Here is a 16,263-nt window from a genome sequence, read left to right as displayed (position 1 = left end):
TATTTTAATTATTCTTGGTATCATTTATCTCCTAAATAGTCTGTATTTCTGGCTGCCTCAATTTCCTTAGTATTGAATAAATTCTGTGAATTTTCCTGACTATACATTTTATCCATGCAAAGGATACTCTAGGTTATGGCTGCTACATCACTATTCTGGCATCTGAACAAATTTCACTGTAAAACTGTAGAGTCGAACATATTTTGTGAACTTCATTTCTATGTTTAATATATGTTTCCTTATATAAGTTTATTCTTTGCTACACTGCCTATTTTTCCAGATTTTTAAATTTTACTTTCCTTTCATAACTTTGGAAACTATTATTCTTTCCTATAGTCTTTTCAGCATAGTGATATTATATCATATTCCAAACATCCAGGCATATAAATATACAAACAGTTTAAACCATCATGGATTTAGTCTAGAACCATGAAAACCACCTCAGGAAAACTTAAATTAGAATCAATAGTCTAATTATTATTAATCATAAATCCTGAAGGATCTGTTTATTAAAGTGATGTCTTTCACATACTTAAAATGACCAGTCAACATCACTGAAGAGGTAAATATTTCACTTTTTATTTTCTTAGATAGACCCTATCAATAAAACAAAGTTTCATTAATTTATAATCAATTTAAATGAAAACTGAAACATAAAATATTTATAAATATTTGTGTTTTCACATACGATTCCAATTAATCACCAAAAAGTTTTGTCAATTCTACTCCAATGACTAGATAATGAAACTGAAGAACAACGTTGATTGTTTGAAAAGGTTATGCTCCTAAATAGGTTAAACATTCTTCATACAATATTGTTTACAATATTAGCACAATTCATTTGCTCAGTAAATTCTCTTTAAAAATAGTGTAAATGTAGAATATTTTTACCTTGAATGAAAGAGTCTGAACTGATGGAGTGTAACTATATATGGGGAGTCCTGGTGGCACAGTGGTTAAGAGCTCGCTCTTTGGAAATCCTATGGGGCAGTTCTACTCTGCCCTACAGGGTTGCTATGAGTCGGAATCAACTCCATGACAATGGGTTTTTTATTTTTATTTTTAAACTATGTATGGAGAAATACAAAACAAAAAAGAGCCACTGACAGAAGAGTACACTTGTTTTAAAATATATTTAGGTAAAGACTGTTTAAAATTCTTGAGGAAAACAATCTTTATTGTTTTAACTCTTTAATCGTCTCTTTTAAAAAATCCAAAGGCATTATACACTTATTCTTAACAAAATTCAAACAATCTACTTTTACAATTTCACACCCCCACAACTAACCTACTCCTCTTTCCTGAAAGTAAGTCTTACATTTTATTACTCTGTGTATATGAAACCTAGCAGAGCACCGAACACACAGCAGGCATTCCAACAATGTCACAATTCCAATAATTCTATCACATTTTTCATCAGTGATTTGTAATACATAGAGTCAAAAAACTTCCTAAGAATCTCACATTTCCCTATTTCAGATTTTCAGGAACCTCACACCTATGTAATATACAAGACTATGCATGAGATATTTAAACATCATGAAGACTCCAATGAAAGATGTAAATTTCTGCTCTTTAAAAAGAAATTTAAAAGACTCAGGCACCTACAGTCAAACCTATGAAAGCTAGAACCTGTGTGAGGCAGAAACATGTCAGAGAAGGAAAACAAAAATATTTTCCACTAACAGAGAGTGTTACAAAAGTGGTAAGACTCCGCCCTGTCAAAGGTGGAAAACTTTTGAGACCTGGAAAAACAAGGCAGTCCCACTGAGTTCTGGCTCTCACAGGCTTCACTGTATATAAGTAGATGTGACTGTCAATATATACAGGTTCACCCACAGAGAAAATAAAATTCCCATATGTTGGAACACTTGGCATCTGTGCGCTTCCCTTTCCTATTTCATGCCATTTTCCCCTGGCCCCATGCACTGAATGTAGATTCAGTCTGGAGAAAAGTGCCCCAGCTGCTACCTGAAGACTGGCAAGCACTGAAACCATGAGATGATCCAGCACTATCTCCCACTTAAAGTTCTCCCTTGGGGGTGAATCTGGGTACTGGCACTCCTCGCTGCGCACTAGAAGCAGAGAATATTGCTTTAATTGGGACAAATTCAAGGACTCTGCATTTCCAGTAAGAGGAGAGGGGAAGCAGAATTCTATTGCTATTAAGTGTCTCAGGAAGTACAATTTTCTTGCTTCATTTTTGGTCAGAAATGAAATGGAAATTGAAAGAGAATAAAAATGAGAAAGAAAAATAGTTGTGATGGCAGGGCTTACATCAGATCTGGGATAAAGCTGAGGTATACAAATAACAGAATTAGAGAAAGTAACAAGACAATTGTCTAGATGTAAATATTCCATACAAGCCAGCATTTAATTTCTTGCATCACATACATCATGTTTACTGCATCCCCACATTAAACTGTAAAATCCTTGAAAGTAAAAATTGTATTTTATTCTTTTTAGCATAATAAAAACATATTGATAAAGACTAAGAACAAAAGTTTATGAAATCTCAGACTCTTGTAGCTTAAAAAAACAAAGGTGGACGATTATTGTTAGGTCAACAATTTATTCATTAATAGATCCAACCCTTCTAGAAGTGGCTAATTATATGCCTGGTATGCCATTATTTAAACTATTTGATATGAATGTTATAGCCATGATATTGAAACTAATATGAAAATATACCAAAATATGTTCATAAAAATTTTCATTGTCATCTGTGATGGTTAAGATTGTGTGTCAACTTGGCTGGGCCATGATTCTCAGTGTTTATATGTGATCTCTCCCATGACTGAATCTGCTGTGAGTAGCCAATCAGTTGAAAGAGAATTTCCTTGGGGGCGTGGCCTGCATACGAACATAAGCAGATGTTCTGGCTTTTCGCTCACTCTGAATCCTTAGGCTGCCTCCCGTTTGTCTGACCTTCGGTTCTTGGGACTTGAGCTATCAGCTTATCTGCTGATCCTGGGATTTGCTGATCTTCACAGCCTGTGAGCAGAGTCTTGCTTTCTGAACTGCTAATCTTGGGATCACCAGCCCCCGCGGCTATGTGAATCTGGAGAAGCCTCTACCCTAATTCATGGACTTGGGATGTTCCAGCCTCTACAATTGTGTGAACTGTTTGTTTGATATAAATCTCTCTATATATATTTACATGCTTTACTGGTTTTGCTCCTCTAGAGAACGCAGAGAACCCAGCCTAAGATACCATCCTTTAAACAAGAAGATAATCACCATTTACCAAAATCACATATATATATTTTTTAAATTAGGTTAAAAGTATAAGGCAGAATCCATTGATCAGCTAACTTTTTAAGAATCTCTTATTTCACTATTTCAGATTTCAGGAACCTCACATCTATGTAATATACAAGGCTATGGATGAGATATTTAAACACCAGGAAGACCCAGATAGTAAATTTTTTAGGCTTGCAGACCACATATGGTCTCTGTCATCACTCTGCCACTGTAGTGCAAAAGTAGCCACAGACAATACAATGAGTGTGGCTGTATTCCAATACAACTTTATTTATAAGAACACTCAGCCAGCCTATGGGCTGTAGTTTGCTGACTCCTGAAGTAGATTATATGTAATGAAAGTAGCATTGCATAGAATAGACAAAGGATACTTTAAAAATTTTATTGGATAAGAAATGTTTGTGACATTTCCAAGCTCTTTATTGATTCTTAATCAAACTTAAAATTGGACATAAATCTTACCTGGTTAGGTATCCTCAGTGGGGGCCTTGGACCTCCAGGGTACCGAGGTGACATAAAAGGCTATTGGCATAAACAAACAAATAAAAACAAAACAAAACAGAAAGCACAATGTAAAATACAAAATTGAAAATACATTAACTACTTAAAAAAAATTTTAGAACTATACAAAACACAAATCAATTTACTTCTTTATGTGGCTGCTTTGGGTAGAATAAATGATTTTAAGAATGATTATCATCTTATATTTTAAAGAATATCTGGAATATGTTCCAAAGAAAATGTAAAAACATCAGCGATGGTACGATAACTATAGCAAAATATTTTCTAATTATGTATTATTATTAGGATAAGGATATCTAATTGGCAAAAAATAAGATTATGAAATTTAGGTAATTCAATCTCAGGAAAGACTTCAGGAGGAGGCTTACTGGTTATATCATACAAATTAGTTTCTGAGGACATGCTTTTGACAGAATTGCCCAGTTTGGTTATCTTATTTCCTTAATAGTCTCAAAGTTGCCAAATTTCTTCACCTTTTCTTTTGTAGCTCTGTTTAAAATGGTAAAGACATTTATCTTCCATGGGTCATTTGTGGTGAGAAAAGCTTTGGCTTTCCTCCATTACAGATTTGTTATAATTCAAAATTTATTATAGATTTTAAAGTTGAAATTTCTTTGCATTTTATGAGCCTAGTAGATTATGAAGTATATTCTTGTAATAGAAGATAAAATGGTCTTATGCTAAAACTCAACTCAGTTTATATTGTTAGATGAGTCAGTGGCTCCTGAGATGTGTTGAAACAGTCAGTCCAGAAACTGCCTGAAAAGTGTCCTAAAAGGATCATTTCAGTGATTGTTGAATGTTGGGTAGGCGGAGAATATTTTCGATTACTCTGACTTGGGTACCAAACTTAGAAGTTTAATCAAACATTTAAAGTGTTTACTATTATTCAAACAGTAAAAATCCAAAATTATTAAAAATTTGATTTTTTACTATTTTCTTCTAGAACCAATAGCAAATCACCAGGATATAATTTTGTTTAATTATATCTGAATACATGATTTACTGAAATGTAAGATTTATTCCTTGCTCATAAGCAAACAGCAACTCTAAAGGGTTGAATATTATTAAGTAAAATATTAATAACAGATGAATATAAATTAACAGTCAATTTAACATATAGCACATGAATAAAGGCCTGATCAAGCTAAATCTATAGAGCTCTTACAAAATTAAATTCTACATTTATAATATATTTTTCCCAATTTTTTTTTTTAACAAATTAAGGCTGTAGTTCATGGTTACACATGCTTTCCAGGGCTGTTTTAAAAGCAGCATTGGAAAAATAAAATCCTAACAAATTTACGCCGATAGAATTTTTCTATATTATCTGTTTAAGGGTCTGACAAACCAGCAAGAGGAACTTTAGAGTTAAGCAAACAATTTGGCTTTTTGCGCACTGTGTTTTTACATGTTAATGTGCTCCCAGGAGTCCATTTTATATGGACAGAAACAGTAGATTATTCTGATAATATTGTCACCTCCAGCTGATAAAACATAAGTGGATTTTCCAATTTTAACAAAGTTGATTTAAAAACCTGTAGTTTTCACATATTTGATCAAAATTGCCTCTTTTTGGTTATCATTTCTGAAACTCTAAATTGGGTTAATTAACTGCCAACTAGAAGCTTATTCCAATATTCACACTCCTTCTATTTTCCTTTTCCTTTTAAAATCACCTAATTATATTTGTGAAACTGTCTTTTAAAATATGAACTCATTTAAAATTAATAATTAAATACTGTGTCATTTGTTTTGGAATGGTTGTCTTTTTCTCACAAAGTGATGTTTTATGATACATTTCCTTATCCAAAATGTAACATCAGTTTAGTTTTTGAAATGTAGAGAAATAAAAATAGGTTACTAATCATTCCTCTTCATAATAAAATCACTTTGAAATGGAATACTAGGGAGAGATAGAAACTACGTTAAAATACTACTAAATAACAAACACTGAGAAAAGCATTGAGAAGTGCCTTATTTAAAAGAGAACACTACATATTTGCATGTTCTACTGAAAGTAAAAATACTAGTGTTAATTTAATGGAATATTTAAAAAGAGAAAAAGTTTGCTCTAATCTATGGTACTGTAAATTAATGTATTTTAATGGGACTGTCTGTACACCCCTAACTAATTGTAAGGGGTCCCATCAAGTGACTGCTATGAGGTAGGGGCACTGAATGTGGTGGCTGTGAACCTACAGGTCCCTACAGAGTAAGACTGGGAAAGAGCAACAGAGATTCTCATTTTAGCAAATTTATGTCCTCTTCTATGCCTTCCTCCAAGAAGTACAAATCCATGGGTTTTTTTGGCAAAAAAAAAAAAAGAAAGAGAAAAAAAATCACTTAGAAACTCTAATCTAGATAAACTCCAATTTAGATAAAAATCTACTACTTTTATCTAAATATGCAGATTGCTATGGTAAAAAGCATTTTCAATAAAAAAAATTAGTGCTGCTATAACATAAGTTCTTCATATTCACTGATCGATCTCTACTTTGAAATTTTTAGATAATTGCCTACTTCATTAGCTTGAACCCACAAATAAGAAAACCCAAGAGTATGTATGTTAGCAAATGAGAATATTCTCTACTTGACTATTCAGATTCTAAATTTGCTTTTAAATATAATTTAAGACGGTAAAACAAATTGAAATTCTTTTATGGTAAAAGTAATAATCTGTCCAAGAGATTACCTATGGATAATATAAATTATATCTACTGACGGGCAGATCTCTACTCCCTGCATTAGTAACCTGGAAGGTACAGATTCTTCAAAAGGGTCCTTGGCTATGAAAGTGTGCTTACTCTTTATACTGTATTTTTCTGCAAATAATGTGTATCTTCTATATTTGTTTGCCAACTTTGTCCTCCCCCCAGGAGGTATTTTGCATAGTAAGCTTATGAAACTATCTCCAGGAGGGAGGGTGCAACTGGCAAACAAACTTAGAAGGCACACATTATTTGCATAAAAATACGGTATTTAGGACAATTTTTTTTTAATAGTTTGGGCATCAAAATATTTGCCTGAAGAAGTCATGATGGTGACTCAATATTTCAACTGGAAAAAGCCTTCCCAGTCAAAAGTTATTTATAATGTGTATGGAAAGAAGATTTGACCAAGAGCTGGCGGCCTGGTTTTTAGTTTTTGCAACCACCACTAATTAGCAGAGTGGCCTTGAGCTAATACTGTTTCAAGGCTTTAGTGTTCTCAACCTTAAAATGAATGAGTTGCACCAGACGATATCTAAAGTCCCATATAAAATTAAAAAATAAAACTCATAATACTGTGTTAATTATTTTCAGAATTGCCTTTAAGTATAAAGTTTAGCATATAGTATATCACTATAAATATTTGACCCCCACACATCTGTCAGTTTGTTGTACTGTGGAGGCTTGCATGTTGCTGTGATGCTGGAAGCTATGCCACTGGTATTCAAATACCAGCAGGGTCACCCATGGCCGACAGATTTCACCTAAGCTTCCAGACTAAGACAGACTAGGAAGAAGAACCTGGTGATCTGCTTCTGAAAAGAATTAGTCAATGAAAACCTTATGAATAGCTGCAGAAAATTGTCTGATATAGTGCCAGAAGATGAGCCCTCCAGGTTGGAAGGCATTCAGGATACGACTGGGGAAGAGCTACCTCCTCAAAGTAGAGTCAACCTTAGTGACATGGATGGAGTCAGGCTTTTTGGGACCTTGATTTGCTGATGTGGCATGACTCAAAATGAGAAGAAACAGTTGCAAACATCCAAACATCCATTAACAATCAGAACCTGGAATGTATGAAGTATGAATTTAGGAAAATTGTAAATTGTCAAAAATGAAATGGAAAGCATAAACATCAATATCCTAGGCACTAGTGAGCTGAAATGGACTGGTGTTGGCCATTTTGAACTGGACAACCATATTGTCTACTATGCCAGAAATGACAAATTGAAGAGGAATGGCATTCCATTCATCATCAAAAAGAACATTTCAGTATCTACCCTGAAATACAAGCTGTCAGTGATAGGATGATATCCATACGCCTACAAGGAAGACTAGTTAATAGGACTGTTACTCAAATTTTCGCACCAACCACTAAGGCTAAAGATGAAGAAACTGAAGATTTTTACCAACTTCTGCAGTCTGAAATTGATCGAACATGCAATCAGGATGCATTGATAATTACTGGTGATTGGAATGCAAAAGTTGGAAACAGAGAAGAAGGATTGGTAGTTGGAAAATATGGCCCTTGGTGATAGAAGCAATGCTGGAAATGGCATGATAGAATTTTGCAAGACCAATGGCTTCATTTCAAATACCTTTTTTCAACAACATAAATGGTGACTATACACATGAACCTTGCCAGATGGAATACACACGAATCAAATCGACTACATCTGTGGAAAGAGACAATGGAAAAGCTCAATATCATCAGTCAGAACAAGGCCGGGGGCCGACTGTGGAACAGATCATCAATTGTTCATATGAAAGTTCAAGTTGAAACTAAAGCAAATTAGAACAAGTCCATGAGAGCCAAAGTACGACCTTGAGTATATCCCACCTGAATTTAGAGACCATCTTGAGAATAGATTTGATGTGTTGAACACTAATGACCGAAAACCAGACAAGTTATGGAATGACATCAAGGACATGACACGTGAAGAAAGCAAGAGGTCATTAAAAAGACAGGAAAGAAAGAACAGACCAAAATGGATGTCAGAAAAGACTCTGAAACTTCCCCTTGAATGTCAAATAGCTAACGCAGAAGGAAGAAACGATGAAGTCAAAAAGCTGAACAGATTTCAAAGGGCAGCTCGAGAAGACAAAGTAAAATACTATAATAACATGTGCAAAGAGCTGGAAATAAAAAACCAAAAGGGAAGAACCTGCTCAGCATTTCTCAACCTGAAAGAACTGAAGAAAAAATTCAAGCCTTGAGTTGCAATAATGAAGGATTCTACAGGGAAAATATTAAACGACGTAGGAATCATCAAAGCAGGAATACAGAGAGTCACTATACCAAAAAGAATTGGTTGACGTTCAACTGTTTCAGGCGGTAGCATATGATCAGGAATCGATGATAATGAAGGAAGAAGTCCAAGCTGCACTGAAGGCATTGGCAAAAAACAGGGCTCCAGGAATTGACAGAATGTCATCTGAGGTGTTTTCAACAAATGGATGCACTGCTACAAGTGCTCACTCATCTATGTCAAGAAATTTGGAAGACAGCCACCTGGCCAACTGACTGGAAGAGATCCATATTTATGCCTATTCCAAAGAAACCTGATCCAACCGAATGTGGAAATCATCGAACAATATCATTAATATCACATGTAAGTAAAATTTTGCCAAAGATCATTCAAAAGCAGCTGCAGCAGTATATCGGCAGGGAACTGCCAGAAATTCAAGCTGGAATCAGAAGACGACGTAGAACCAGGAATATCATGCTGATGTCAGACGGATCCTAGCTGGAAGCAGAGAACACCAGAAAGATGTTTACCTGTGTTTTATTGATTATGCAAAGGCACTGGACTGTGTAGATCATAATTATGGATAACACTGTGAAGAATGGGAATTCCAGAACACTTAATTGTGCTCATGAGGAACCTGTACATAGATCAAGAGGCATCTGTTCGAACAGAACAAGGGGATACTGCGTGGTTTAAAGTCAGGAAAGGCGTGCGTCAGGGTTGTATCCTTTCACCATACTTATTCAGTCTGTACTCTGAGCAAATACTCAGAAGAGCTGGATTCTATGAAGAAGAATGCTGTATCAGGATTGGAGGAAGACTCATTAACAATCTGTGTTATGCTGATGACACAACCTTGCTTGCTGAAAATTAAGAGGACTTGAACCACTTACTGATGAAGATTAAAGACCAAAGCCTGCAGTATGGATTACACTACATAAAGAAAACAAAAATCCTCACAACTGGACCAATAAGCAACTTCATGATAAATGGAGAAAAGATTGAAGTTATCAAGGATTTCATTTTATTTGGATCCACAATCAACACACATGGAAGCAGCAATCAAGAAATCAAAAGAGCATTGCAATCGGCAAATCTGCTGCAAAAGACCTCTTTAAAGTTTTGAAAAGCAAAGATGTCACCTTGAAGACTAAGGTGCGCCTGACCCAAGCCATGGTGTTCTCAATTGCCTCATATGCATGCGAAAGCTGGACAATGAATAAGGAAGACAGAAGAAGAACTGACACCTTTCAACTGTGATGTTTGCGAAGAATACTGAATATACCATGGACTGCTAAAAGAACAAACAAATCTGTCTTGGAAGAAGTACAACCAGAATGCTCCTTAGAAGCAAGGATGGTGAGACTACGTCTCACGTACTTTGGACATGTTATTAGGAGGGATCAGTCCCTGGAGAAGGACATCATGCTTGGTAAAGCAGAGGGTCAGCGAAAAAGAGGAAGACTCTCCAATGAGACGGACTGACACAGTGGCAGCAACAATGGGCTCAAGCAAAGCAAAGACTGTGAGGATGGCCAGGACTGGGCAGTGTTTTGTTCTGTTGTGCATAGGGTTGCTATGAGTCAGAACCAACTCAAAGGCACCTAACAACAACATAAATATTTGAAGTGTTTGTGTTGACTGGGGAGAGGGATACATGTACATGTTCTAAAGATGCGTTTTGGTCCTAAGGCACAAACCATCTTCATCAAGGAGCTGAAGAAAATTACTCCTATGCTTTTAAAGAAAAAGGATAATCTAGTTAAAGAAGAAATAGGTGAATCAGGAAAATAAAAAAGCTATACTTACTGATTAGAAGGTATGCTAGAAATTTATTCAATCAACAAATATTTGTTATACAGTTGCAAAGGTACTGTTCTAGATGGCTGGATATATCAGTGAACAAAGCAGATAAAGATCCCTGCCCTCTGCTGAGGATTTTTCAAGTTTCCTAGTCTTGTAAATAATAAAAGAAACAATTATCCAGAAAAATTGTTTTCTACATCAGTCCACAAATCTGGAACAAACAGAATGTTCTCTTCACCAAATGGCAAGGATTAATGAAATACAGAGAAAATATTTCAATCTTGTGCCTACCCTCAGAAGTCATATTGCAGCACACCTACTTGATAGAACAAGTAGTAGCTAAGAATAACTGAAAAAATCAAGGTTATGCTTTTTAAAAAAAATTCCAAAATTAGGCAAAACCCACAGGGTAAAATTCTTTGCTTTATGATGTAAGATAAACTGGATAGCATAGTTAGTACCCTGGCATATGAAAACCACATTTAGAGGTATAAATTCTCATTTCTACATGTTTCAGTTATCTGCCTAGAAAAATGGGACAAACCAAAGTGGAAGGAATAAAAACATATACAAAACCAAAAAATCAATAAATAGTTGGTGACTTAAAAAAAAAAGGACTCTAATTGAAATACAAACCAAGTGTTCAGCTCATTTCCCTCAAGTAGTCTTTTCAAGAAAAGATGGTATCTTTTAGAATCATAATTTATTTCAGAATGAAAGTCATTAAATTTTAAGGGATTATTGTCCATTGTATCAAGAATTATTCGTGGAATTTTAAACTTCTGCTTTCCTAAAAGAGAGATTTTCCTTTATTCCTTGTCCCTTCTGCTAGTGGAAGGTAGTAGCTTCTGTCTTCTTGTGTGATCTTTTATAAGCCCTAGGCTTTATCTCAATTCCCTAAGAATTAGAAAGAACCAGCTCTTTGTCTTCCCTCACATTAGCTGAAAGTAGATTGCTCAGTACAGTTCTGTCCTTCTGAAAATCCTAGATCCCTCAATGGAACTGTTTTATAAATAATTTACTAGGACTGAAATTCCAGGTGATACGAACAATTTTAAGCACTATCTTCCTTTAAGATATGTATGATAAAACTGTGCATCTTAAATGGTACATTGCTCAAATGTTAATATTGTTAATATTTTCTAACAATGTTTCTGTTGTTGTTAGGTGCCATAGAGTTGATTTTGACTCACAGGGACCTCATATGACAGAAGAGAACTACCCCATAGGGTTTTCTTGGCTGTAATCTCTATGGAAGCAGATCATTAGGTCTTTCTTCTGCGAAGTGCCTGGGTGGGTTCAAACTGTCACCTTTTGGTTAGCAGCTGAGCATTTAACTGTTATTACTTAAAAACTATGATTCATCCATAACAAAATATCCTCCACTTCTTGAGATTACTTTATACTCTCTTCTCTCTGCCTAGTAAATTTCTATGAATCCCACAAAAGCCAGTTTAAATGTCACTTCCTTCTTAAAAAATCTCTGTTGGCTCCTTCCGCACTACTCCCTTAGCACTTTGTTCAGACCATTGTCACAGAGGACTTAGTATACTGCAATATAATGAAATGTGTGTTTGTGTTATCAGAATGTGAGATCCTGGAGGGCAGGGATTATGTGATATTTATCTCTGGATCCTCTAATCCTAGTACATGTACTGACATATACTAGACACTATGATGGCTTCATGCATAACAATCAGCATGCATCCAATCCCCAAAATGGGGACATTGATCGAGTCTCCACCTGTCCACTTCTCCATCACTTCTGATATTAACCCCTATATGGTGCACTCTGTCTCTGTCCCTGGCCACCGGGGGCTAGGTCAGACCTTACAAGTTAAGAGGACACTGTCCTTGGGTTCATTAATTCAATGGAATGACTCACAGAATTTAATGAAGATATTATACTTATGCCAACTGCTTTTATTATAGTAAAAGGATATAAATAAGGATCAGCATAAGGAAAAGATGCATGGCTGAGGTCTGGGAAGGTTCCCAATGTAGAATTGCCATGTCTCAAAGAGGACATACCACCCTCCCTTCGGAAATTCCTTGAGCCTTAGTGTTCTGGGTTTTTACTGGCCAGTCCTGCATGATAGGCTAAATCATGCCTCCTGAGCCTAGTTGATATGGTCCTTCTAGGTGTGTCTTTTCTGCTCTACCCAGGCCGCACTTGCTAGCACAAATCCTCAGGTGTGGACTAGAAGTCCCAGACCAAGGCACCCCAATTACTCCAAGGGTTATTTCTCTGGAGCCAAAGAAAAAGGTCACCTTACTTAGGGGTGACTTATGATGCCATGAATTTTGGGGTTTGATGGCAAAATGTGGAAGAAAAACCAAAACCTTTCCATTGTTCTTAAGTATATTATGTAGAATGAAACATCTGTTTTTGGATGATCAATTTTAGATTGGCTATACCAATGAAGTTGAATTATATCATGTATCAAATATGAAAATTTGAACTATTTTTATATTAAAATTATTTTCATGTGGGTGGTTTTGATCATCTAGAATTTAATACTTCAAAGCCAAATGATGAAATCTATTGAGAGGATATAATTTAGGAGAAAACAGAATTATGCCCTCTTGTTAAAAAAAACTTTTTAATACGTTTTCCCCAAAACAATTAAGCATTTATGAAGTGACTACAATATTTCTTTCACTGTATAACTAACTATCATATGCTTACAAGAGATCAAATGAGATTAAGTATACCTTCAAGGATTTTGTATCTATCTCTGGCTTCTCTGAGGAGGAGCAGAAGAACTTGATAAACTTGATTTAAAAGTTTTTTTTTTTTTAATAGTTGTCATAGGTTAGGAGAGAACTCCAATCTCCTTTCTTTTCATCATTTGTGCTACTGACTATTTGCAGAATAAAAGAAAGAAAAACAGTGTTCACAAGGGAATGAAAAGACTTCTCGTTTGCCCCTTCCCTGTTGATAAAAACCAGTCGTTATCCCAAAGCGAAAACCGAAAATCAGGGCTAGCATTATAGTTTTAAAGATCATTGAGAGTTACATACATGAGTAAGCATATTTGCTAGTTTCTTTTCAATTTCTTTTCTCTCTTTATTTTGTCTTTAACCCAGATTAACTCAGTTAATCTCAGAAGGTGAGTTAATCATAGTCCTCAATTCACAGCACATATAATCATCAGTCCATGTAAAACCACGTCTTTTGTAATTTTAATCCCATATTTTACTCCCACTCTCTTTCCCCTTTAGCGAATATTTCATGTGTTTAATTAATCTTTTTGTGTGTCTTCTCGTACAAAAGAAAACAAGTACTTTTTAACTTACTTAAATGTTATATATCTCATTGTATTTTTTTTAACTAAACATTGTTTTTAAGATTAATTTATATTTCTATGTTTGTAACTAATCTGTTAATTGTAACTGCTACATAACAGTCTTTCACAATCATCACCCATGGAAGCAGCAGTCAAGGAATCAAAAGATGCATTGCATTGGACAAAACTGCTGCAAAAGACCTCTTTAAAGTGTTGAAGAGCAAAGATGTCACCTTGAAGACTAAGGTGCGCCTGACCTAAGCCATGGTGTTTTCAATCACCTCATATGCATGCGAAAGCTGGATGATGAATAAGGAAGATAGAAGAACTGACGCCTTTGAATTGTGGTGTTGGGGAAGAATATTGAATATACCATGGACTGTCAGAAGAATGAACAAATCTGTCTTGGAAGAAGCACAACCAGAATGCTCCTTAGAAGCAAGGAGGGTAAGACTACATCTCACATACTTGGGACATATTATCAGGAAGGATCAGTCCCTGGAGAAGGACATTATGCTTGGTGTGTTAGTCATCTAGTGCTGCTATAACAGAAATACCATAAGTGATGGTTTCAATGAAGAAAAGTTTATTTCCTCACAGTCAAAGTAGGCTAAAAGTCCAAATTCAGGGTATCAGCTCCAGGGGAAGGCTTTCTCTCTCTCGGCCTTCTCATCAGTGTTCCCCCGGACTAGGAGCTTCTCGGCGCAGGGACCTCTGTCCAAACGACGCACTCTGCTCCTGGCACTGCTTTCTTGATGGCCTGAGGTCCCCAACTCTCTGCTTGCTTCCCAACTTCAACCAACTTTCCATCTTTTTCCACTATTTTTTCTCAGTACATTTTATGCCTCAGACAAATTAGACTGAAGAAACTGCCCAGAAGAAAACTTAATTTTTTAATTAAAAAAAAATTAACATTTGCTATGAATGCTAAAGTATATTCAAGGAAGTCTAAAACATTGGTTAGAAAATATATTTGAGCTTCCCAAAAAATCACCAGGACTTTTGAGAATTTAAGAATTCTCAAAATATGGTAAAACATTACCTTTCACTGAAAATATTTCTTTTAAAATTTCAAAGAATTTAAGAGAAAAGGACATTTACATTTTTAAATGCTCTGATTATGAAAAGGATGACTTGTGTGTTTTGGTATGAAGGAAACCCACTTCAGAGGAACCTAGCTCAAAGGACAAAAATTATTTACTATATTATCAGAATAACTAAATACCTTAATGACAAAGTGATTAGTCCATAAAGTAAACCTGGTAATTCTTACAATTCTTAAAAATGTGTAGCAATGTATAAATCACCTTCTATCTTATTTTAAATATTCCAACTTGGCTTTAAAAACTCTCTAAATCTTAGTCTTGAAGGACAAATTGATAATAAAGAAATTTTAAAATCATTAAAAAGTCTGTTTCTTTAAAATGTCAATCACTTTAACATTTTCTATATACTATATTTTATTTTATGAGCACAATTTAGAATAAATCGATGATGAAGAGAACACTAACTTCCATAGAATGGATTAATGTTTAACGTTTAGGACAGTTATACCTCAAAAAACCTTAAGTCTCAACTATGTTCTAAAACATACAACTATACAGCATTACTTAATTCAAAGCGTTTTGGACTTCTATTGCTTTTTGGAAGACAAAATTATCCCATGAAATTTTCTTCTAATTTTTAAAAAATAATGTCTTTTTTAAATGACAGATATATATGTTTACCAAATTTAAGAAAATACAAACTTTCAAAACAATTCAGAGTGACCATTCACTTAAAAAATGACTTTTTACTTCACAAAATTACTTGTTTTAAATTTTACAAGTTCTGTATTGTACATTTAAATAAATTTTGACTTATATAATTTTACTTTAATATGCCTTTATGGGAGCCCTGGTGGCGCTGTGGTTAAGTGTTTGGTTGCTAACCAAAAGGTCAGCAGTTTGAATCCATCAGCTGCTCCTTGGAAACCCTATGGGGCAGTTCTACTCTGTCACTATGATGGCAACAGGTTTGGTGTTGGTTTACATGCCTTTATGATGCTTTTCAGAGCAGAAAGTTTTACTTCTTACAGTTTACTAGGTCAATCTAATTTTACGTAAAAGAAAAACAAAGACCAAATCTCTTAACAGCAATTCTAGTATTCTAACCTTTATAACATACTGCTACAGTAATACCTTTATCTGATAAAGAAAGGTCCACGACTGCATTCTTATGACCAACTGACCATAAATTGCCTGACTTGGCACTTCCTCCTAGGTCCCCCAATAACTGTGCAACCATTCACTTAATGCATAATTCTTTACCCTTGCTACCATTCAACCACAAAAAGCTGAAAAGGCAGTGGTATTTTAGGTAAGCAAGTTAATTTGCATATAAAGCAGTAATCAGCATATGCTCTTGACTCCCCCTCTAAAA

The 16,263-nt window shown here is 35.0% G+C and overlaps 1 protein-coding gene across 1 annotated transcript in view; it reads right to left on the bottom strand.

The window, feature by feature from the left end:
• The window catches only part of SSBP2 (single stranded DNA binding protein 2), a 319,116-nt gene that overhangs the window by 67,899 nt on the left and 234,954 nt on the right, over positions 1 to 16,263 (bottom strand). Inside the window, exons 5-7 of the mRNA XM_004374454.2 lie at positions 3,704 to 3,786; positions 3,170 to 3,182; positions 998 to 1,031 (exon numbers count right to left, since the gene is read on the bottom strand). Of these exons, the coding sequence (XP_004374511.1) occupies positions 998 to 1,031; positions 3,170 to 3,182; positions 3,704 to 3,786 (130 nt within the window). The remainder of the gene's footprint in view (positions 1 to 997; positions 1,032 to 3,169; positions 3,183 to 3,703; positions 3,787 to 16,263) is intronic.

The sequence above is a fragment of the Trichechus manatus genome, unplaced genomic scaffold (genome assembly GCF_000243295.1).
Source record: "Trichechus manatus latirostris isolate Lorelei unplaced genomic scaffold, TriManLat1.0 scaffold00029, whole genome shotgun sequence".
Lineage (NCBI taxonomy): Eukaryota > Metazoa > Chordata > Mammalia > Sirenia > Trichechidae > Trichechus > Trichechus manatus.
This window is presented reverse-complemented; position numbering and strand designations above follow the sequence as displayed.